The sequence below is a fragment of the Scyliorhinus torazame genome, chromosome 6, assembly GCF_047496885.1.
Source record: "Scyliorhinus torazame isolate Kashiwa2021f chromosome 6, sScyTor2.1, whole genome shotgun sequence".
In the NCBI taxonomy this organism is placed as follows: Eukaryota; Metazoa; Chordata; class Chondrichthyes; order Carcharhiniformes; family Scyliorhinidae; genus Scyliorhinus; species Scyliorhinus torazame.
Genome location: NC_092712.1, coordinates 99,727,444 through 99,751,611, shown reverse-complemented (window position 1 = coordinate 99,751,611; position 24,168 = coordinate 99,727,444). Strand labels below are relative to the sequence as shown.

Genomic DNA, 24,168 nt, shown 5'->3' with positions numbered 1-24,168 from the left:
ATTCATGGACAACGCACGATTCGATGGCGATCGGGAGGGTCATACGTTTGATTTTAAGGGCTGCTCCCGCAGGGAGTCGGAATGGACCCGAAAACGATCTGATCCCGGATCATGGAATCAACAGTCGAGTCATAGTTACATGACTGCGCTAAGATGCGGAGATGGGTCAAAAAGGAGTGAAAAGGTTCGTCCTTACCCTGAAGTCTCTGTTGGAAGATGTACTGTTCAAAGCTCTCATTTAGCTCGACTTCACAGTGGCTGTCGAATTTTTGCACAATGGTCTGGAACTTTGCTTTATCTTCTCCTTGGGCAAACGTGAGCGAGTCAAAAATGTGGATGGCGTGATCCCCCGCCATCGACAGGAGCAGCGTGATTTTCCTGGCATCTGATGCTTCCTCAAGGTCGGCTGCCGCGAGGAACTTCTGTCTGAAGACCCTCCAGTTGGCGCCGAGGTTGCCGGAGATCCGGAGCTGTGGAGGGGCCTGGATCTTTTCCATACCGCTGGCTGTTTGCTCCTTGCTTTCCGGTCGTTTCAGATTCACTTGAGGTAGGTCCGTTAGAGTTAATAGTTTCCTGGTACCATGATGTGTTATCTGTGTTGGATTAACACGGACTGCAACTTGATGCCGTATCACTTGAAAACAGGCTTCCAACGCTGTAGATGGTTCAACACTGTTTTATTGAACTTGTCGAGTAATGTACACAGTTCGCTGTGGGTTGACACTCTATTAATCTAAGCTTGCTAACCTTGGTCTGGCTTGCCCAGACTTGCTCTATGCCATGTGTAGTAGGTGCTGATTGTACATTGCACCCTGACTGCTGCTACAGCTGTCACCAGTATGAAGAGGCCGAGCCTTCCTGCCTCGTGTGTTTTATACTGGTAATGTACCCTGTAGTGTCCTGCCTGGTGATTGGTTGTTCTGTATTCTGTGTGGTGATTGGTTCCTGTGTGTGTCCATCACTGCCTGTCTGTATCTCATTATGAAAATGAGTGCATATTATGACACACAACTGACATTTTTATGGATGGCAACGACTTAAACAATTATGGTTGAAGATACGATGAGCTCCTGCAATTTCGATGATTTTGAAATCCAGTGCCATGGTAATGCTATAATTGGAGTGACTCATTTATGATAACTGAATAGATCAAGCTCCCTGGTTAAATATTTCTTGATTATTGTGAAGTCAGTTGAAGTTTACGATCCTTCCAGGAACAGTGGGATATTGTGCAGTGAGTGTTCTATGTGGTGCTCATATATCGTCTGGCTATTTGTTTTTATTCACAAAAGTAGTAGCTGTTTAATAGGAGAAGTATTCGTGGAAATACGCAATATTTAACCAGGGAGCTTCATTGAATGACCAATGAACAGATCCTGGAAAAGACTGTTCAGAAGATCTCCTGTGATATTCTTTGTGGTGGGAATATGTACTGGAGCTGAATTCCAATGGCCGACAGGATCGCATGTGCCTCCTGATATTTATAATTTTACAGATAAATACAGAGACAATAATGAAGAAGAATGTAAGTACAGGGTAGTGCATTTTCAGTTCGAAATATATGGGTTTAAATCTTTTACTTTCTCTTAAATTCTAATCTTGTAAGTATAACGAACATGGCGTCATATCTTTTCTGTTCTGTAAAGATATTTTAAAAAACAAACTCAGAAATTGTTTGTTTAAAAAGTTGATTTGATCACTCGGAGAATACATTTTCTTAACTGTTACATTTGTGCTAATGTGCCAGTTTGTTAGTAGGGTGTTTATAGAGTCCTGTAGGCTTCAAGATTTTTTTTTTGCATTTGTTTGTACAGTGGGTGTTGGTGGCAAGGCCAGCAATTTTACTGCCTGTTAATAATTGACAAAGTGTTGGTGAGCCTCCTTCTTAAACCACTGAAGTCCACATGGTGTAGGTACATTCGCAGTGTGGTGAGGGAGGATGTTCCAGGCTTTTGACCCAGCAACAGTGAAGGAAGGATGATATAGTCAGGATCATAAGATCATAAGACCATAAGACATAGGAGCGGAAGTAAGGCCATTCGGCCCATCGAGTCCACTCCACCATTCAATCATGGCTGATTTCAACTCCATTTACCCGCTCTCTCTCCATAGCCCTTAATTCCTCGAGAAATCAAGAATTTATCAACTTCTGTCTTAAAGACACTCAACGTCCCGACCTCCACCGCCCTCTGTGGCAATGAATTCCACAGACCCACCACTCTCTGGCTGAAGAAATTTCTCCTCATCTCTGTTCTGAAGTGACTCCCTTTTATTCTAAGGCTGTGCCCCCGGGTCCTAGTCTCCCCTGCTAATGGAAACAACTTCCCTACATCCACCCTATCTAAGCCATTCATTATCTTGTAAGTTTCTATTAGATCTCCCCTCAACCTCCAAAACTCCAATGAATATAATCCCAGGATCCTCAGACGTTCATCGTATGTTAGGCCTACCATTCCTGGGATCATCCGTGTGAATCTCCGCTGGACCCACTCCAGTGCCAGTATGTCCTTCCTGAGGTGTGGGGCCCAAAATTGTTCACAGTATTCTAAATGGGGCGTAACTAATGCTTTATTAAGCTTTAGAAGTACATCCCTGCTTTTATATTCCAAGCCTCTTGAGATGAATGACAACATTGCATTTGCTTTCTTAATTACGGACTCAACCTGCAAGTTTACCTTTAGAGAATCCTGGACTAGGACTCCCAAGTCCCTTTGCACTTCAGCATTATGAATTTTGTCACCGTTTAGAAAATAGTCCACGCCTCTATTCTTTTTTCCAAAGTGCAAGACCTCGCACTTGCCCACGTTGAATTTCATCAGCCATTTCTTGGACCACTCTCCTAAACTGTCTAAATCTTTCTGCAGCCTCCCCACCTCCTCCATACTACCTGCCCCTCCACCTATCTTTGTATCATCGGCAAACTTAGCCAGAATGCCCTCAGTCCCATCATCTAGATCGTTAATATATAAAGAGAACAGCTGTGGCCCCAACACTGAACCCTGCGGGACACCACTCGTCACCGGTTGCCATTCCGAAAAAGAACCTTTTATCCCAACTCTCTGCCTTCTGCCTGACAGCCAGTCGTCAATCCATGTTAGTACCTTGCCTCGAATACCATGGGCCCTTATTTTACTCAGCAGTCTCCCGTGAGGCACCTTATCAAAGGCCTTTTGGAAGTCAAGATAGGTAACATCCATTGGCTCTCCTTGGTCTAACCAATTTGTTATCTCTTCAAAGAACTCTAACAGGTTTGTCAGGCACGACCTCCCCTTACTAAATCCATGCTGACTTGTCCGAATCCGACCCTGCACTTCCAAGAATTTAGAAATCCCATCCTTAACAATGGATTCTAAAATCTTGCCAACAACCGAGGTTAGGCTAATTGGCCTATAATTTTCCATCTTTTTCCTTGTTCTCTTCTTGAACAGGGGGGTTACAACAGCAATTTTCCAATCCTCTGGGACTTTCCCTGAGTCCAGTGACTTTTGAAAGATCATAACTAACGCCTCCACTATTTCTTCAGCTATCTCCTTTAGAACTCTAGGATGTAGCCCATCTGGGCCCGGAGATTTATCAATTTTTAGACCTCTTAGTTTCTCTAGCACTTTCTCCTTTGTGATGGCTACCATATTCAACTCTGCCCCCTGACTCTCCGGAATTGTTGGGATATTACTCATGTCTTCTACTGTGAAGACTGACGCAAAGTACTTATTCAGTTCCTCAGCTATTTCCTTGTCTCCCATCACAAAATTACCAGCGTCATTTTGGAGCGGCCCAATGTCAACTTTTGCCTCTTGTTTGTTTTTAATGTATTTAAAGAAACTTTTACTATCATTCCTAATGTTACTGGCTAGCCTACCTTCAAATTTGATCCTCTCTTTCCTTATCTCTCTCTTTGTTATCCTCTGTTTGTTTTTGTAGCCTTCCCAATCTTCTGACTTCCCACTACTCTTTGCCACATTATAGGCTTTCTCTTTTGCTTTGATGCATCCCCTAACTTCCTTTGTCAGCCATGGCTGCCTAACCCCCCTCTGATAACCTTTCTTTTCTTTGGGATGAACCTCTGTACTGTGTCCTCAATTACTCCCAGAAACTCCTGCCATTGCTGTTCTACTGTCTTTCCCACTAGGCTCTGCTCCCAGTCGATTTTCGTCAGTTGGGTGGGGTTACTGGGTTATGGGGATAAGGTGGAGGTGTGGGCTTGGGTAGGGGGGTCTTTCAAAGAGCCGGTGCATACTCAATGGGCTGAATGGCCTCCTTCTGCACTGTAAATTCTATGAATTCTATGGTTCTCCTCTATTGTTCCCTGTCTCTTCCCTCTTCCCCCCCTCCCACCGCTTCTGCCCCCTCCCACCCTCCTGTGGTTCGCCTTTCTTTCTTCTTAGGTTTAGCTGTCCCCCGCCCCCCTCCCGGTCTACCTCTCCCTCTCATGATTTGGCTACTTTCCCCTGGTTCTTGGCTACCTGGCTATTCTTCTGCTTGTTTGTTGGCCACAAACAGGTCCCGGAACAATTGCGTGAATGACTCCCATGTTCTGTGGAAGCCGTTGTCTGACCCTCGGATGGCGAATTTGATTTTCTCCATTTGGAGAGATTCTGAGATGTCCGACAGCCAGTCTGCAGCTTTGGGTGGTGCTGCTGACCGCCAGCCAAACAGGATTCTACGGCGGGCGATCAGGGAGGCAAAGGCAAGGGCGTCCGCCCTCCTCCCCAGGAATAGATCTGGCTGGTCTGAAACCCCGAAGACCGCCACTTTCGGGCATCGCTCCACCGTCATCCCCACCACCTTGGACACTGCCTCGAAGAAGGCTGTCCAGTACCCTGCAAGTCTGGGGCAAGACCAGAACACGTGGGTGTGGTTGGCCGGGCCTCCTTGGCACCGTTCACATCTATCCTCCACCTCCGGGAAGAACCTACTCATACGGGTTCTTGTTAAGTGGGCTCTATGTACCACGTTTAGTTGCGTCAGGCTGAGCCTTGCGCACGTGGAGGCGAAGTTGACTCTATGCAGTGCTTTGCTCCAGAGTCTCCACCCTATTTCAATCCCCAGGTCCTCCCATTTCTTTCTTGTTGCGTCCAGTATGGTGTCGGCCCTTTCTACCAGTCGGTCATACATGTCGCTTCAGTTTCCTTTATTTAGGATGCTTGCATCCAGTAACTCTTCCAGTAATGTCTGTCGTGGCGGCTGTGGTTACGTCCTTGTCTCCTTCCATAGGAAGTTTTTGAGTTGCAGGTACCTTAGCTCGTTCATCCTGGCTAGCTGGAATTTCTCTGTCAGTTTGTCCAGTGTTATGACCCTGCCATCGGTGTATAGGTCTCTGACTGTCAGTGTAACTCCGTCCTGTCCCCACCTTTTGAAGGTGGTGTCAGTCAGCACTGGTGTGAACCTATGGTTGTTGCAGATGGGAGCTTTGTCCGACATTTTGGTCAGGCCAAATTGCTGCCGTAGTTGGTTCCAGGACTGGAGAGTGGCTATCACCACCTGGTTGCTGGAGTGTTTTTTGGGCGGGGATGGGAGTGCCGCCGTGGCAAGGGGCCCGGAGGGAAGTCCCCTTGCTGGAGGCCTCTTCCGCGCGCACCCACTCTGCTTCTGGCTCCTTGATCCATCCTCTTATTCGCTCGGCCGTCGCCGCCCAGTGGTGGAATTGTAGCCCATCGAGTATGCACCGGCTCTTTGAAAGACCCCCCTACCCAAGCCCACACCTCCACCTTATCCCCATAACCCAGTAACCCCACCCAACTGACGAAAATCGACTGGGAGCAGAGCCTAGGGCTAGCCCCCCCCCCCCCCCCCCCCGCCGGATTTTGTTTTTTGTAGGACCTTCTTTGGGATCCTAGTAGTCGTCTCCCCCCATACGAATGCCATGATTAGTTTGTCTCGTGCTTTGAAAAAGGCCTTGGGGATGTAGATCGAGATGGATCAAAGTCGGAAGAGGTACCTGGGCAGTATGTTCATTTTGATCGTCTGGACTCGCCCCACAAGGGAGCGTGGGAGTGTGTTCCATCTTTGCAGGTCCTTTTTTACTTCCTCCGTCAGACTGGTGAGGTTCCATTTGTGGATTCCTTTCCAGTCATGGGCTATTTGGATCCCCAGGTAGCGGAATTTGTGTCGGGCTTGTTTAAACAGCAGTCCCGTTCGTGCTGCCCCACCTACTTGTAGGTGTACTGGGAAGATCTCGCTTTTGCTCATGTTGAGTTTGTAGCCCGAGAAGGCGCCAAACTCTTTCAGGAGCTCGTTGATTCCGTCCATGCTGCTTTGTGGGTCCGAAATGTAGAGGAGCAGGTCATGTGTTTCGAGTGAGACTCTGTGCTCTCTGCCTCCCCTTCGGGTCCCCCTCCAGCTTTTTACTGCTCTGAGCGCAATTGCTAGGGGCTCGATCGCTAGAGCAAACAGCAGCGGGGACAGTGGGCATCCTTGACTGGTGCCCCTGTGCAGCTGGAAGTATCGGGAGTTGGTATTGTTAGTCCGTACGCTCGCCATGGGAGCGTTGTATAGGAGTTTTACCCAGGAGGTGAACACTGTTCCAAGCCCGAACCGCTCCAGTACCTCTATGAGGTATTTCCATTCGACTCTGTCGAAGGTCTTTTCTGAGTCTAGGAAGACAATCACCTATGGTACTCTCTCCCCGGAGGGGGTCATTATCACGTTCAGCAGGCGCCTGATGTTCGAGGTAAGCTGTCTACCTTTGACAAAGCCCGTCTGGTCCTCTGCGACCACCTCTGGCACGCAGTCTTCTAGCCTTTTGGCTAGGATTTTGGCCAGTATTTTGGCATCTGCATTCAGCAGTGAGATCGGTCTGTATGACCCACATTCCGTTGGGTCTTTATCTTTCTTAGGTATCAGCGAGATTGAGGCCTGTGCTAGCGTGCGTGGCAGTGTGCCCTTGGCCAGCGAGTCTGTGAACATCTCCCGCAGGTGCGGGGCCAGTGCTGTCGCAAATTTTTTGTAGAAGTCCGCTGGGATTCCGTCCAGTCCCAGTGCCTTCCCCGCCATGCTGTCCATGATCTCTTCCAGTGCTAGTGGTGCTTCCAGGCCCCGTTTTCTGCCCTCCACCATGACTGGTATGTCCAGCCCATCAAGGAACCGTTTCATCCCGGACTCCCCCATTGGGGGCTTTGAGGTGTACAGCCCTTGGTAAAAGGCCCTGAAGGCTTTGTTGATCTTTTCTGGTTCTGTTTCTAATGTGCCTCTAGTATCCCTGATTTGTGCAATTTCTCTGGTGGCTGCCTACGTTCTCAGTTGATGTGCCAACAGGCGGCTGGCTTTGTCTCCATATTCGTATAGGGTCTCACGTGCCTGGCGGAGTTGGTGCACTGCTTTCCTGGTGGAGATCAGATCAAAGTTCCTTTGTAACTCTTTCCTCTCCGCCAGGTGCTCTACAGTCGGGGCCTCAGAGTATTTACGGTCCACCTCCAGTATGGAGTTGACCAGCTGCTGCCTAGCCGCCCTTTCCTCCCTATCTCTTCGCGCTTTGAAAGTGATGATTTCCCCTCTTAGTACGGCCTTTAGCTCTTCCCAAAACGTTGAGGGTGAGACCTCCCCGTTCTGGTTGTTCTCCGTGTACTCTGCTGTGGCCCGCGATATCTTTTCGTTGAAGGCCTTGTCAGCTAGTAGGGCAATGTCCAACCTCCATGTGGGGCATTGGGCCCTGCCCTTCTCACGTCCATGTAGTGTGGAGCGTGGTCTGATATTTCAATTGCTGACATTGTCTCTATATATGTTTCTGGAACATACCTCTTCATTCACCTAAGGAAGGAGCAGTGCTCTGAAAGCTAGTGATTTTAAACAAACCTGTTGGACTTTAACTTGGTGTTTTAAGACTTCTTACTGTTCTCCTTCGGTGGGGAATGTCAAAGTGATACCAGACGAGGAATGTGTCAATTCAAGGGGCACTCTCCAGAACAGGATGATGCACGTGGCGCAGCAGGGAAAACAATGGCAGAGAGCCCTATGGTGGCATTACATGGTCAATGGAGTAGTTGGTCAAATTCCTTGCAGCTGAGTTTAAAAAACAGAGACAAGCAGCCTGAGATGACCTGCTGAAGGTGGCAGAGCTGATTTGAGCTGCCCTGGAGAGAGTGGAGCAGAGGTTGGAGACGCAGAGTGCGGCGATCCAAAAGGTAGAGGAGTCAGTAACCAATCATGAAGATCGGATTGTCTTATTGGGGGCAGAAATGATGATGATGGCAGACGGCCAGAAAAGTTGAGGGAGAAAGTTGATGACTCTGCCTCAAGGATGTGGAGATGCCAGCGTTTGACTGGGGTGAGCACAGTAAGAAGTCTTACAACACCAGGTTAAAGTCCAACAGGTTTGACTTTAACCTGGTGTTGTAAGACTTCTTACTGCCTCAAGGAGGCAGAACCTGAAGATCATGGGGCTGCCCGAAGGTATTGAGGGAATGAGGGCCATGGAATATGTAGCCAAGATGGTTGAAAAGTTGGTGGGGGAGTGGATCTTCGATTGCCCTCCTGAGGTGGATCTGGCACACCGGTCGTTGAGGAGGATACCGAGAGCGGGGGAGCTGCCGTGGGCAATTATTGTGAGGCTACACCTATACCTGGACAAGGAGAAGATTTCGAGGTCGTCGAAGGAGATGTGGGAATGCACCTGGGGAGGCCATTTGTATTTACCAGAACCTGGGAGCAGAGCTGGCTAAGCAAAGGGCCGGGATTAATAGGCCAAAGGCAGCCCTATTCAGGAACATGGTGCGGTTAGGGATGTTGTACCCTGCTCGGCTATGGGTCACGCATGGGGGAAAGGAACACTACTTTGATACGCCAAAGGAGGCAAGTAACATTTTAAGGGACCATGGACTGGGGGACGTTTGAAATTTGGATTTTGGTTGGGTTCGCCTGAGATCTGAACCGGGGAAATTTTATTCAGTGGCTGGGAGAAATGGTCTGTTTTCACACACGGTTGTTAAGTATGTTCTTGTTAGTATTACTCGCTCTGTATTGTTAATTGTGCTAAAGATGCAGGTTAAATGGAAGTGGGAGGAAGTGCTTGAGGAGCGTTTTTCAAGCAGGGCTATGGAACGAGACCCTGCGGAGGGTAAACCCAACCTCCCCTTGTGCAAGTTAGAGCCTAATTCAATTCAAAATGGTGCATAGAGCGCAAATGACAGTATCACGGATGACTCGGTTTATTCGGAGGGTGGTGGATAGATGTGGGGGTGTTCAGGGGGGGCCGGCAAACCACACTAATGTGGTTTGGTCTTGCCCGAAGTTGGTGAAGTGTTGGGAAGCCTTTTCGGAGCTTATGTTGGAGATTTAGGTAGTGGGGGTGGCCCCAAGCCTGTGGGTGGCGATAGTCGGGGTTTCGGAGGATCTGGGAGTGCAGGTGGGGAAAGTGACTGACGTGTTGGTCTTTACCTCCCTGATAGCCTGGAGGCGGATCTTGTTAGGGTGATGGGACCCGGAGCCCTCCAAAGCAGCTGGGTGGGTGAGTGATTTGGTAGAATTCTTACATTTGGAAAAAATAAAATTAGCCATCAGGGGTTTAGAGGAGGGGTTCTTCTCGAGGTGGAGGTTGTTCATCGCCTTCCTTAAGGAGCGGTAGAAGTTGGGGGGGTGGGTATGGGAGGGGGTTTGTTTGCGGATATTGTGGTTTTATATTATAAGTAAAAAGTGGGGCATGTGGGGTGTTGAGAGGGATGGAGAGGTTTGTGTATAAAGATAATAGTTTCCTGTGTTTCATATATAAATTGAAAATGCCTTGAATAAAAATATTTTTAAAAAAGGGGTCACCCATTTAAAATGGTGATTCAGTGAAATATTTCCTCTCAGAGAGTCCTGAGTCTCTGGGACTCTTCTTTCTGAAAAGGCAGTGGAAGCAGTGTCTTTGAATATTTTTAAGGCAGAGGTGGAGAGATTCTGAGTAAACATGGGGGTGATAGGTTATTGGTTGTAGATGGGATGCAGGTTTGACGTTATTATCAGATCAGCCATGTGGCAGAGCAGACTAAAGGGGCCTACTCTTGCTCATTGTTCGTATATTCTCTTCTTCAGGCAGGACAATCTCAGTTTTGGCTGTTGAACTCTTGTATAAGTCAACTTGTACAAAATTCCAAGTAGGATGAAGGAGATCAGCCTTGGGTCTAATGGTCCCGAACTAGAACCACATGTTCTAGTCCCACCATGACAGCTGGAATTATAAAGCTAGTATAAGTGACAGTAAGGAAATATGCAATGCTTACCCTGTGGTTGACTCTTAACTGCCCACTGAAATGCCAATCAGCTCAAGGGCAATTAGGGATGGGTGCATCCCATGAGAGAATAAAGGAAAACATGGTCCAAGCAGTAAATATACCACAAATAAGCAAGCTGTTTTATAGAATTCATAGAATCCCGAGAGTGCAAAAGGAGGCTATTTTGGCCCAACAGGTCTGCACCGATTCTCCGAAAGAGAACCCTACCAAGGCCCACTCCCCCGGCCTATCCTCTAACCCCACCTAACCTTTGGTCACTAAGGGCAATTTAGCATGCCCAATCCACCTAACCTGCACATCTTTGGACTGTGAGAGGAAACCGGAGCACACGGAGGAAACCCACCCAGACACGGTGAGAATGTGAAAACTCAACACAGTCACCCGAGGTTAGAAACCAACCCGTGGCCCTGGCATTGTGAGGCAGCAGTGCTAACCACTGTGCCACCGTGTCGCCCCAAATGATGCTAATGAAAATCTGAAAAGGTTTCTGCTCCGCAGGGAAGCTGTTGCTGATCACTTGGAGAGCTTTTGTTACATCAAAGGGTTATGCCATCATACAAATAAATGTGAGTAATGTGACTCAACACTCATAAAAATAAGGCACTCAGACCGATTAATTACCCAACTGGTGACACTGAACCCAAGAGTGTACGAATGAATCTTAAAAGTCATTCAGTTTGCTGTGCAACAAGCATTAAAGAGCTAACAGATGCTTTATTTTGCTGCACATGCAACTACACAGACTTCTTCACTCAACTTCGACAGAAGACACATAAGCTTCAGTTGCTTGATTGTTTTATACAGCTACATGAACAATGCTGTTGTGCTTTTTTTTAAGTGAGCCTTCACAGCCACACTGTTTTTTTGTCCTTTGGGGAATAATGGGAGGAAGTGGTGGAAGAATTCCTGGAACCGTGTTACGAACAAATCTTCCACGACCAACATGTCCTTGTGTTGCACTCAGACCCGGAGCTTCTGATCCAGAGGAAGGGGCACTACCATCGCACCACAAGGCCTCCGATAAGCCATTGGGTGACTCAGTGGGAAAGGATGTTTCTCTGTGAATCTGGAAATGGCGTTCAATGAAAAAGCTGTGCGTACTTGTGATGCCTTTATTCCCAGGTCTCACGCAAGCTGCAATTCCTGCAAGGGGAAAGAAGGTTAGAAGGTTCCAGTAAGACCTTGGTTACAGGATATTCATGGCTGATTATACTTCTATGTAATTCATATAGATCAGGAAAGCAAATCTGCAATGAAATGCTGAAGAAAGCCTTTTAGATAGCCAAGATTTGGACCGTTCAATCCAAAGTTAGCATATTCGGGGTGCCCAATTTAATTGTTTAACAAAGCCCAGAGAAGGTTTTTACTTGGAGTATACAATGCACCAAAAACAAAAATTATCCTGTAAAATACCACTGTGAATAAAGGCTTAATGACTTTGGGAAATTTGGTAGAGTTGTGGTATTATCACTGGATTAATAATCCAGAGACCCAGGATAACACTCTGGGAACATGGGTTCCAATCTCACTGTGGCAGGTGATGAAATTTGAATTCAATAAAAATCTGAAATTAAAAGCCAAAGGATAACTGCTGTTGTAAAGACCCATATGGTTCACTATTCCTGCGGCACAGTAGTACAGTGATTTGCACTGTTGCTACCCAGCACCAAGGACCTTGGTTCCATTCGCGGCTTGGGTCACTGTCTGTGCGGAGTCTGCACGTTCTCCCTGTGTCACCCGGGTGCTCCGGTTTCCTCCCACAAGTCCCGAAAGATGTGCTTGGTAGATGAATTAGACATTCTGAATTCTCCGTCTGTGTACCCGAAGAGGCACCAGAGTGTGGCGATTGGGGGATTTTCACTGTATTGCAGCGTTAATGTAAGCCTACTTGTGACACTAATAAAGATCATTGTTATGGGAAGGAGATTTGTCATGGTAACCTGGTCTGGCCTAGCAGCCGCATGAGGCTATGACCGGAGGAAGTGTCTAGTTCTACGATGGAAAGATCGGCGAGGCCCCAGCAGCGAACCTCCGACTGGTGAGGGGCTAGCAGCCGCGCCATGTAAAACACATGGCCCTTACAAAATAAACACCCAGAGAATGGCCGAGTCCATGGCCGCGCATGCGCACGGCGCCGATCTGCAGCGGTCACGACGTACAACATAGTGCAGGCATTGCGCGACCTGCCAGAGTGTCCCCCCCCCCCGGACACCCCCAAGCCACCCGCGGACCAGTCTCCCCTGCCCTCGCTGAAGCCCCCCCAGCCTGCAGCATAGCTCCCCCCCCCCCACCCCCCCTGACTGTGGCGGCGTTGGACAGTCTACAGCCGACATGCCAGGTTCACGAAAACTGAGAGCACAAGTGAACCGTGCCGTCGTGGACCCGACCTATTGGGGGTGGACCATCTGGGGAGGGCCTTCAGGTAACGTCCTGAGGCCGTCCCAACGGCATTAGCGTACTCCTTTTTGGAGGGGGCGGAGCATCTGAAAACAGGCGCCATCCCCAATTCAGTCGTAAAAAGGTATTCTCCGCACGATCGCCGATTACGGAATCAGCGTCGGCAAGCGGAGATTCCTGCTCATGACTGCAGACCCGCAACAATGTGGTTTACCCATAACCGGCCTCTGAAATGATCCGAACCACTCAGTTCAAGGGCAATTAGGAATTGGCAATAAATGCTAGTCCAGCTAGCAATCCCCTCACCCTGTGAACGTATCTAATAAATTGCGAAATTGGTTGAGAAAGCAACTTAGGAGGAGGAAGGAAAGAGTCATGAGTAACACAGCAGCCGGGATATGAAATATGATTTCAATTGAGCCATATATATTTATTTTGCTCTGCCAATTATGTTCGCTGTGTTGCCATTCCATATACTTTTCTAGTTGGGTGCCTTTCTGACAAATCCATTAAAAAGAACAGTTGAATCCAAAATTGGATATGCATTGTGAAATTTATGTAATAATGCATGCAGTGACTAATTTAGCAGCAGGGCAATCAGGGAGCAGGCAACCTGAGAGGAAAATAAATATCATTCTGTCAATGTTGCTGAGGGCCCAAAATAAATTGCATACTCCAAAGTGATTTTCTAAATTAGGTAGGGTGTAAAAACAGAAAATGTTGTCACTACTCAGTCGGTCTGGTAGCATCTGTGGAGAGAGAAACATAGGGGTCAATGACCTTTCATCAGAACTCTGTGGATTTAGGTCTATCTTCACCTTGATCAATATAGATTTTAAAACACATGGGATGAGATTCTCCGACCCCCCCGCCGGGTCGGAGAATCGCCGGGGGCTGGCGTGAATCCTGCCCCCGCCGGTTGCCGAATTCTCTGGCACCGGAGATTCGGCGGGGGCGGGAATCGCGCCGCGCCGGTTGGCCCCCCCCGGCAATTCTCCGGCCCGGATGGGCCGAAGTCCCGCTGCTAGAATGCCTGTCCCGCCGGCGTGGATTAAACCACCTCTCTTACCGGCGGGACAAGGCGGCGCAGGCGGGCTCCGGGGTCCTGGGGGGGGGGGGGCGCGGGGCGATCTGGCCCCGGGGGGTGCCCCCACGGTGGCCTAGCCCGCGATCGGGCCCACCGATCCGCGGGCGGGCCTGTGCCGTGGGGGCACTCTTTTCCTTCCGCCTTCGCCACGGTCTCCACCATGGCGGATGCGGAAGAGATTCCCTCCACTGCGCATGCGCGGGGATACCGTGAGCGGCCGCTGACGCTCCCGGCATGCGCCGCCCGGCAATGTCATATCCGCGCCAGCTGGCGGGGCACCAAAGACCTTTCCCACCAGCTGGCGGGGCAGAAATCAGTCGGGCGCGGGCCTAGCCCCTCAAGGTTAGGCTCTGCCGGTCAAGATGCGGAGGATTCCGCACCTTTGGGGCGGCGCGATGCCGGACTGATTTGCGCCGTTTTTGGCGCCGGTCGGCGGACATCGCGCCGATTACGGAGAATTTCGCCCCATCGTGTCTGACCCCCACAATACCCAGGGCACTTTCCAGCATGTAATTCATGAAAACATATTACTGTGTACATGGTTATGAAAATATTGTACGATTTAACAGAAACATTTCAAGGTGTCATTTTGGGCATTGTGGTAGTCTGTGTAGAGGTATTACGGTACCTAGTAATGCTGGAACACCATTGGTAGATATTGTATGTTTCCCATTGGTCAAGCTGTATGGTAGCTCCGCCCTGCAAGGCGGGGTATAAGAGCCCGTGCCGCCCCAACAGCCTTCTTTCTGTACCTGAGCTGCTGGGGGAAACACCTAGCTTATTAAAGCCTTCAGTTGGACTACAACCTCGCTTTAGTAGTCATTGATCATGCATCAGGCATGTTGAAGGGGCGTTTCTCGACAGTCGAATTGGCGAGATCGCAGTCTGTATTCAGCGGCACTTATTGTCAAAAATGAGCCCCCACGAGATTCTCAACATTACTGGCTCCCTCGCCATCTGATTCGTTGGACTCAAGCCTCAGCTTCTTGCCGCTAACAAGGGGGAACTGCTTTTAAATGCTCCCTCACCACTCACTCCCATTCAACACACAAGCATGGCAACGTGCAGACATGCTCCTTGCTTTGGCGATGGAGACCTGGCCAAATTTCTCAACGTCGTCGATGATAGACTGGCCACCCTGTTCCCCCAAGGGGGTCAGAGGACCAGCAGCAGGGTCAGCAATGGCATCTGAGAGACCATAGCAGCGGCTATTAGCCCGGGCAGCATGACAAGGAGGACTGGCTTCCAATGGCGGAAGAAGACCAACGACATCCATTGAGTTGCAGTTACCAACTAACTTACTACCTCATTCCCGGCATCAGTTCTGCCTGCCACCCTTCAAATTGCCAAACCTCCCCACCCCAAAAATCACTGGCTGCCACCTTACACCCTTCCCACATCCAATCTTCATGCTTGTTCCTCTACGCTCTGGAACACACCAGCACAACCCCTTCAGGTGTGGTGCCCATACATGCCACTTGCTATAGACCCCCCTGACCAATCAAGCCTGTGGCTCACAATGCCCTCTCCTTGTCCCCACAGGAAAAGGTAGCCCATAATATGCGGGAAAGGGCCAAGGCGGGGGTGGGATGTCAGAGATCTGAGTCCTCACCCCCTGTGAGAAACAGGCCCTGGAAATCGCATGTTGTCCAAGGAAGGAGCAGTCACCAGCAGTGAGGTTGGCCTGTGCCACCTGCACATTGAGTGGAGGCAGTGAGGATCCACTGCCCCATCACACCCAGATGATCTGTCTCAAGTGAATTGTTCATGTCAGACAAAATGATCCTTCCCTCTCATTGACCACATGTCCATTGTCCGCAGGATCTCCAAGTGATGAGGCAGGGTCATCCTGAGTTGGTCCCCCTATCCCGTCACCGAAGAGACCACCTGGAGGAGAGCTCCGAGGAGGCCACTATCACTGCGTCACAACTATCAGCCCCACCTTCCACCAGCGCAGAGAAACACACCTCGTGGGCAACATTAGTGAATTGGCTTCTGGGTCACAATCTGGTGAGCACCGCACATTTGCTGATGCACATCAGATGGAGGCAGGTGACAGCAGTCAGAGGTCTACTCGATGTCAGGATGTAGCTGGTTCCCAGTCAGATGCTGAGCCTCTGGACAAGGTCCTCCCAGAGCTGATATAGATGATACTAGCACATCTCAAAGGCATCAGGCAGAACAGTGTGGCACAATTACGCCTGTAACACTGGTAAGTCGGCCGCGGCACTCTGGCTCCAGGCCCTCCAGAAGATGTCCATCAAGGGCATCAAAGGCCACAGGGCATGGACAGCAGCACGCGTCTCCACCTCTGATGTGCATCCTGGGGACACACTTAGGTGTAGCACTAGACCACAAAAGATCAAGAGTGAGGCAAATTGAGTGGACACTGGGGGGGGTTCACTATCTGTAGCTAGGGGGATTTGAAAGGTAAAAATTTTAAATTCAGCAGACGAGGTCAAAGGGTGTAATTCGGAAGGGGAAAATAGAATACAAGGTTAAGCTTGCAGAAAACATAAAAACTGACTGCAAAAGCTTCGCTAGATATGTGAAGAGAAAAAGACTGGTAAAGGCAAATGTAAGTCCCTTACAGTAAGAATCAGGTGAATTCATAAGGAGTAACAAAAAGGTGGCAGACAAGTTGAACAAATACTTTGGATCTGTCTTCACTAAGGAGGACATAAATGACCTTCTGGAAATACTCGGAGACATAGGGTCTAGCACGAAGTGGGAAATGAAGAAAATCCTTATTAATCAGGAAATTGTATTGGGGAAATTAATGGGATTAAAATATGATAAGTCCCCAGGGCCTGATGCTCTGCATCCCAGGGTACTTAAAGAAGTGGCCCTAGAAATAGTGGATGCATTGGTGATCATTTTCTAGCATCCTATAGACTCAGGAAGAGTTCCAATGGATTGGGAGGTAGCTAATGTAACCCCACTTTTTAAAAAAAGGGGGAGTGAGAATATGGGGAATTATAGGCCGGTTAGCCTGACATTGATGGTGGGGAAAATGCTGGAGTCAATTATTAAAGGTGGAATAACTGACCATTTGGAAAGTGGGGACAGGATCGTTCCAAGTCAGCATGGATTCATTAAAGGGAAATCATGCTTGACAAATCTTCTGGAATTTTCTGAGGATGTGACCAGTAGAGTGGACAAGGGTGAACCAGAAGATGTGCATCTGGACTTTCAAAAGACTTTTGACAAGGTCCCACACAAGAGATTAGTGAGCAAAAGTAAAACTCATGGTATTGGGGGTAATGTATTGGACGTGGACAGTGAATTGGTTGGCAGACAGGAAGCAGAGAGTGGGAATTGACTCCAGCATTTTCCCCGCCATCAATGTCAGAACTAGGGGTCACAGTCTAAGAATAAGGGGTAAGCCATTCAGGACTGAGATGAGGAAGAACTTCTTCTCTCAGAGAGTTGTAAACTAGTGGAATTCTCTACTGCAGAAAGTTGTTGGGGCCAGTTCATGGGTATATTCAAGAGGGAGCAGGATGTGGCCCTTGTGGCTAAAGGGATCAAGGGGTATGGAGAGAAAGCGGGAGTGGGATACTGAATTTACGTGATCAGCCATGATCATATTAAATAGTGGTGCAAGCTCCAAGGGCCAAATGGCCTATTTCCTGTTTTTCTGTTTCTATCCTGGTTTAGCACAGTGAGCTAAACAGCTGGCTTGTAATGCAGAACAATGCCAGCAGCGCGGGTTCAATTCTCGTACCGGCCTCCCCGAACAGGTGCTGGAATGTGGCGACTAGGGGCTTTTCATACTAACTTCATTGAAGACTACTTGTGACAATAAGCTATTATAAAGGGTTGTAATGCAAAACAAGACCAGCAGCGCAGGTCCAATTCCCGTTCCAGCCTCCCTGAACAGGCGGCGGAATGTGGCGACTCAGGGCTTTTCACAGTAACTTCATTGAAGTCTACTTGTGACAATAAGCGATTTTTATTATTAAATCAGGAAGCACTTTTTAAATAAGGGTTAGTGGAAAGATGAAACTCTCTCCAAACGGCACTGACAGTTGGATGAAGACAATGAGTAATGCATTAATGTTCAGTAAAGTTAACATGGGATATGCAATGAAGGCAGGTAAATAGAGTTGAGATACAAATCAGCAGTGATATAATTGGATGGCAGAATAGGCGTGGATGGCTGAATTGCCCATTTCCATCCTTCGGTTCCTATGGTATATATGGGCATGATAGGAAGTTGCCATGAACAATGATATATGTCTAAATACCTGTGCATGTATCCAGAACTGGCAACACAAATGTAGGCAGTAAAATTAAATGAGTCGCTAGCAAGGCGTCCACAATGTCAGAGAAATTATTGCTGCAGGCTTACATTGCCAGTGAACATAGTTCTTGCAGGAGCAGATGGTTGTCTGACGATTCAAGCAGCTGTAGGCTGATGGTGGTGTCTCACAGGGCACAGCCATAACCCTATCAGCTGTCTGTAATGGGAGATTGTTAGCAGGGCGGTCTTGGAGGAGATGCAAGAAATTAAAGTTGGAGGATGTGGCCAAGGACCTGGGCCGGGATTCTCCTTTTCCCGACGACGATTTCATAATCGGCAATCGCGCGACGAATCCAGTTTTATAACCGAATCGGGAATGCCACCTGTTTTACGCAGGTTGCGCATGCTCTGCCCCCTCCAAAATGCCGTCATCGCGGCGCACGCTGTACGCCATTGGGACAGCCTCAGGATGTCACCTGAAGGCCCTCCCCCGAGGCTCCGCCCCCGATGGGCCGAGTTCCCGACCGCGCGGGTGACTTGTGGTCTCAGTGATTGGGAACCCGGCATGGCAGCTGCGGACTGTGACCAGCACCACCGTGCTGCTGGCTGGGGGGGGGGGGCTTCAGCGAGGGCTGGGGGAACTGATATGGGGATGGCTGAGGCATGGCGACGGTGTGTCCAGGGGAGCACTATCTGGCAGGTCGGGTCCGCACACGGCCGGCGCCATGTTGTATGGTCGGCACTGTGCGCATGCGCGGCCACGGATCTGGCAATTCTCCAGCCGTTTATTTTGTGGAGGTTGAGCATTCAAAATGGCACAGCTGCTAGCTCCTCACCGGTCGGAGGATCGGTGCTGCGACAGCGACGATGTTTCCTACGTAAAACACCATGGATCCTCCGGCCATAGCCTCAAAATCGGAGAATCCAGCCCTTAGTTTTTACTATTAACTACAGTTGTGCTTGTAGTTTTTGTTGTTGTTCTTGTTGTGCTTCTTGTTGTTTTTGTTGTTCTTCTTGTTTCTGTTGTGCCTATTGTCCTTTTTGTTGTTCTTGTTGCGCTCAATGATTGTTCCGTGTGGATAATTTGAGTCATTCTCAAAATTTCTTGGTGTCAGTGTCCTTTGTGGTAAGTGATGTTTCATTGAGCGTTTCTTCTTGAGGATTGTGAGAATGATCTGATGTTGCATTGATCTTGCTGACATCAGTGACATTTGTGGTGGATTTGATTCCTCTTCTTTGCTTCCTTGGTGGTCCTCTTCTGGAGTCATTCTGGAGTCATTTCTGGTTAATTTGAATCATCTTTGGTTTCTTGGTGCTCCTCTTCTGGAGTCAAAATCTTCAAGATTTCATTGTCTTGTGGGTAGTTTAGAGTAGATGAGGTTTCAATTGATGTGGTCTCACTCGACTCATGAGTGGTTGTGCTTTGATTGTCAAGTTCTTTTGTACAGACGAGCTCAGATCTGTCAGTCTTGCTGTGATCTTGCACATCTTGTATGGGAATTGTGATTTCTTCGTCACTTGTCTCACATACAGTGGGTAGATGTACATTGTCTTCTTGTTGATTATGTGAGCTTGGTAGACTTTCATTGTCTGTTTCTGGTTGCTCAGGTAAGGTTGCTCTCTGTGGAGGCTTGCATCGCTCTCTGTGTGGAGTCTTTCATCCCTCTCTGTGTGGAGTGGTGCAGTGTTCTCTCTGTGGAGTCGATTTGTGCTCTCTCAACGGAGTCGTTCAGTACTCGCTGTGTGGCATTGTTTTCTTCTTGGGTATTTGACAGGTTGTTATCATCCAATGTATTGACGATCTGCCATTGCATCATGGTATTGGATTCATCTACCATGAGTAGAGTCGTGTTGAGCTTTTCAACCTTCTCACTGATGATATGATTAGCATATCCGAATAACTCAGCCATGTCTGAGTAGAATTTTTCAATAAACAAACATCTTTTTTTGTTTCGGATTTGTTATTGTCCTCTTCATGTTCAGTGAACAAATCATCTTCTTTGGTTTAGGATTTGTCATTGTGCTCTTCACTTTGGGTGGTGCAAACTGCTTGTTCCAGGGTGCTGCAAAAGTCATGTTCAACTGCTGGTAGAGGCTCCGGCATTGTTGTGCCTTTTGAGGTTAAATTTGTTGGTTTTGCGCCTTTAACAGTCTTGTTTGTGATTTTCGGGCATTTCCCGTTTAAGTGGGCGTGGCCTGAGTCATCTGACGTCATGCTGCTCGTGACGTAAAACGTAGGAATCAATTGCACATGCGCAAATCCCTGTTTGAACTGTGCACTCTTTTTGTTTGCGCATGCGCAGATCCATCGGCGAACGGTGTTCGATCTTCTTTTGGCTGCGCATGTGTGGCTTGCGCATGCGCAGAATGACCTGCGTCCAAAACTTCTTTTTTCAATTGCGCATGCGCGGCTGCAGTTTCCGGTGCATGCGCACACCCAGATTTGTGTCCTTTGTTCGCCGGGCAGTTTAAAATGTGCTCAGATGCCATTTTAACTTCTTCAGACCCGTGGAAATCGTGATTTCAAGCGTTAAACCTTTCTGTTCTGATGATTGTTTGAGTTTCGCATCACTCATTCCCTGTGCGATTTGGTCTCCAAGCATTGAATGTCTTAAAGCAGCATTGTTACTGGTGTTACAGTAATCTTCAAATATTTTAAGTATTACTTCTAATTTGGTGATGTCTTCACCTTTCAAGTAATTAAAACAGTTCTAGATTTCTCTAGCTTCATGACCTGCTGGTAGAAGTGCTATTTTCATTTCTTCTGAGGCCGCGCTCAACTCATTAGCTACAATATATAGTTCGAACGTTTGTGTCAAAATTTTCCATCTATGACTTAAATTACCAGTTGGTTCCAGCTGCGGTGGAGTTCCAACGAGTTTCATCGACTCAGCGAAGTCTCCCCACAAACGAGTTTTCTTCTGTTTTCGATCTTGCTTTGTCTGCATCTTGTGTAACCTTTCTAGTAAGCGTTCTGAATCACCTGGTACCATGTATTATTCCTTGTGTCTGAAATTATTCCTTGTGTCTGAATAAAGCTTGTCGTCTTACAGTTGAAGTAGATGCTTTATTTCTATGAGTTTGTTCTCTCTCCAGCGCTTACACTATGTTACATCTGAGCTGCCTGTCTGTGTCCTGCTAACCAGTTGCCGTTCCTGTGAAGAGTCTGTTGACTTCCTGTTTGTCTATGTATACATACATCTCTGGTGCTCTCTCTAGTGGTTACTTAGTTGTAGTGTATTTACATTAACCCCTTGTGTATATACAGTGATGCATATCACTACACTCACCGCCGTGGTGCGGTGGACATTGGTCTTGGTAGGTGGGCCCGGAGAGCGGGCAGTCGCCAAGGCAGAGGTTGGCATGGGAGAACCAAATGAGTCCCCCCGGTGTTGCGGTGTCCTCATGGCATGCATGGCACCAACTACACACCATCTCTCCACCACCCCCACCCCAGTAACTCCCTACATCTACCCCACCCCTTCACTGTCCCCACCCCAGCAGCCCGCCAACTCCATGCCACCCCTCTGCCACCCCTACCCACGATCCAACCATGCGTCATCTCTTGTGTCTTGCAGGGTCACCTGGTAATGAGGCAGGCCCTTCTGGTGCCCTCACCCCTGGCCGAAACCCAGGACACGTTGAGCGATGAGGCGGGATCGGACGGCAACGTGAGCCCCAAAACGCCAGCCCGCAACACTCCGGAGCACAAGTCCACACACGACACTGACTTTCCGTCATAGCTGTCTCCAAAACCCACCACCACCTCAATTGGGCATTATAGCAAAGAGGCTCCTGGGACACTATCTGATGTGCATATCACACGTTAAGCAGTCCATCCGATGGAGGTAATGGATCGAGGGGATGGATGGTCGGAAAGCGGCCAGACCCCAGGGACTAGCTGCCATCCAGACGGGTCTCAGACTTCTGGAAACTGCTGTTCCAACAATTCTGGGGCAGGTGGCGGAGGTGCACCATGCGTGCTACCTCGGCCAACACTGAACGGGTGGTATCTGTGGCGGAGGCCTTGGGGAAGATGGGTCAAGATGTCCAAAGCCTGGGACACTTTATGCGGGCGGTGGCCCAGGCACATGACAGGGCAGCCCTGTCACAGGCAGTCTGTACCAGGGCCACCTGGACATTGCAGCGGCGCCCCAGAGCTTGGCCCAGTCATAAAGGGTCATGGCTGCGGGTGCCAACAACATAGTCCGTGCATTGGATAAGCTGAGCCAGTCACAGAGGTACAGAGGTCTCTGCACTCCATAGCGGTAGTCATTGAGGCCTTGATTGAGATGAGAGCGGGCATCCAGGACTGGCAGCATGGAGTAACCCAGGGGCCATCAGGCCACCCCGAGGGAGGAGGAAGTGGTGGGGCCCGTGCCGGTGACCCACGCAGGGAAGGTGCCAAAACACCACAGTGCCTCAGACACCACCCCCGCCTCCTGTCCCTGGCGCATCTGATGGACAGCAGGCAAAACAGGGTGGCACCACACAACCTGGGACACCTGAGAGACTATCGGGCCCGTTCAGGCAGCCAAAGGGGACCCAGGTCCGCTGGCATAAATCACAGCAGGTCACCTCCATCCCTGATGTACCACGTGGGGAATCGCCTAGACATAGCATTAGGGCCTCTAACACAAAAAACCTAGACCCCAGTTAAGTTGGCATGGGTGCAGCACACAGGATAGCTTTAGGGGCTAGGGCACATATCTGTAGAAACATGTTAACATGTTCACAATAACCAGCTGTTCACAAATGTTCCAACCTGCCTTGGTGGTCTCTCAGAAGAGAGTGAGGGGTGGGCTGGGTTAGGATGATTGCACAGGGGGTGCTTGGTGGGGGTGGGGGGCATTGGGGGTGAGCACGGGCCAGGGTCCCCAGGTCAGCCACCGCACATCGCCCCGGATCCTGATACAGGCCCTACTCTCCCTCTTCAACCATGCTCACCCCCCCCCCCCCCCCCCCACCCAAATGCCGCCCCACCTCCGCCGCCCCAAGGGTTCGGTGGGATAATGTGATGGAATGGCCGGCTCAAATGCAGGGATCATGCTGGCGGACGGTGGAAAGTGCTACCATGAGCAGGAGTCAGACGTTGTTGAACAATGCAAAGCATCAGAGTGTATCGCAGAGTGGGTCGTCATCTTCCTCCATCCGTGGACCACACCCGTTGATACTGCCATCCCAGGACCCACATCCCATAGTGAGGCAGGTAGGAAGTACAGAAGGGTAACAGGTGCTGTGGCGGCAGGGGGGTGGGGGTGGTGTAGTGGTGCGGGAGGGTGGACATGGGAAGGGGTCGTCAACCGGTTGGGGGCGGGAAGAGAGGTGGGAGGGATGTTCGTGTTGCCATTGGCCAGGCCCATTAGTTGGTGAACCTGGAGACGATAGAGCTACTCATGCATGGTGACCCTGGCGCACATATTGTCCAACCTCCTGTGGCTACCCAGGCCCCATGCCCTGCCCATCCTGGCTCTCCTCTGCATCCTCCTTGTCAGATGAGGCCTGGCATTCATCCCACTCCTCCAGCACATCGCCCCTCTGCTGCACAATGTTGTGGAGGATGCAGCAGGGCACCACGGTGTGGGAGACCCTCCAAGCGCTATACTGTAGGGCCCCTCGAGAGCGGTCAAGGCACATGTACTGCATCTTCAGGATGCTGATGCACCCCTCGAACATGGCCCTGGTCTGTGGCCTCTGGATAGGCATCATTAGCCATGACTGTAGCGGATAACCCCTGTTGCCCAGGGCCCAACCCCTCACCCGGGGTTGCACCTCAAAGGTGTCGGGAACGGTCGAGTGTGCCAAGATGAAGGCATCGTGCATGCTGCCAGGGTATCGGGCACAGATGTGCATGATGTGGATCTCGTGGCCACACACCAGCTGTACATTCATGCAGTGGAATCTCTATTGGTTTGTAAAGGCCATCCCCTTGTGCGCTGCTCCTCATAACGGGACATGCATCCCGTTGATCACCCCTTGGACCTGGGCATCAGCGAACTCCGCTGCCCAGGCAACCTGGTGGGCTCGGTCCACTTTGAAGTTGATATATTGTGCCGACCGGGCATATAGAGCTCCGTGATGGCACAGGTACACCTGTGCATCGAGGTCTGCAAGATCCCAGACAGGTCCACACTCGGCGCCTGGAAGGACCGCATGGCGAAAGAGTTCAGGGCGACTGTCACCTTGACGGCCATCAGTAATGTGTGCCCCCCACCCCTTCCCCCCCAGAG

At 49.6% G+C, this 24,168-nt stretch overlaps 1 protein-coding gene across 1 annotated transcript in view; it reads left to right on the top strand.

Annotated features, from left to right (window-relative positions):
- The first annotated feature begins 1,238 nt into the window (after window positions 1–1,238).
- Window positions 1,239–24,168, top strand: part of LOC140425847 (MAM and LDL-receptor class A domain-containing protein 1-like) — a 659,308-nt gene continuing 636,378 nt past the window's right edge. Inside the window, exon 1 of the mRNA XM_072510232.1 lies at window positions 1,239–1,525. Coding sequence (XP_072366333.1) covers window positions 1,366–1,525 — 160 coding nt within the window. The 5' untranslated portion in view covers window positions 1,239–1,365. The remainder of the gene's footprint in view (window positions 1,526–24,168) is intronic.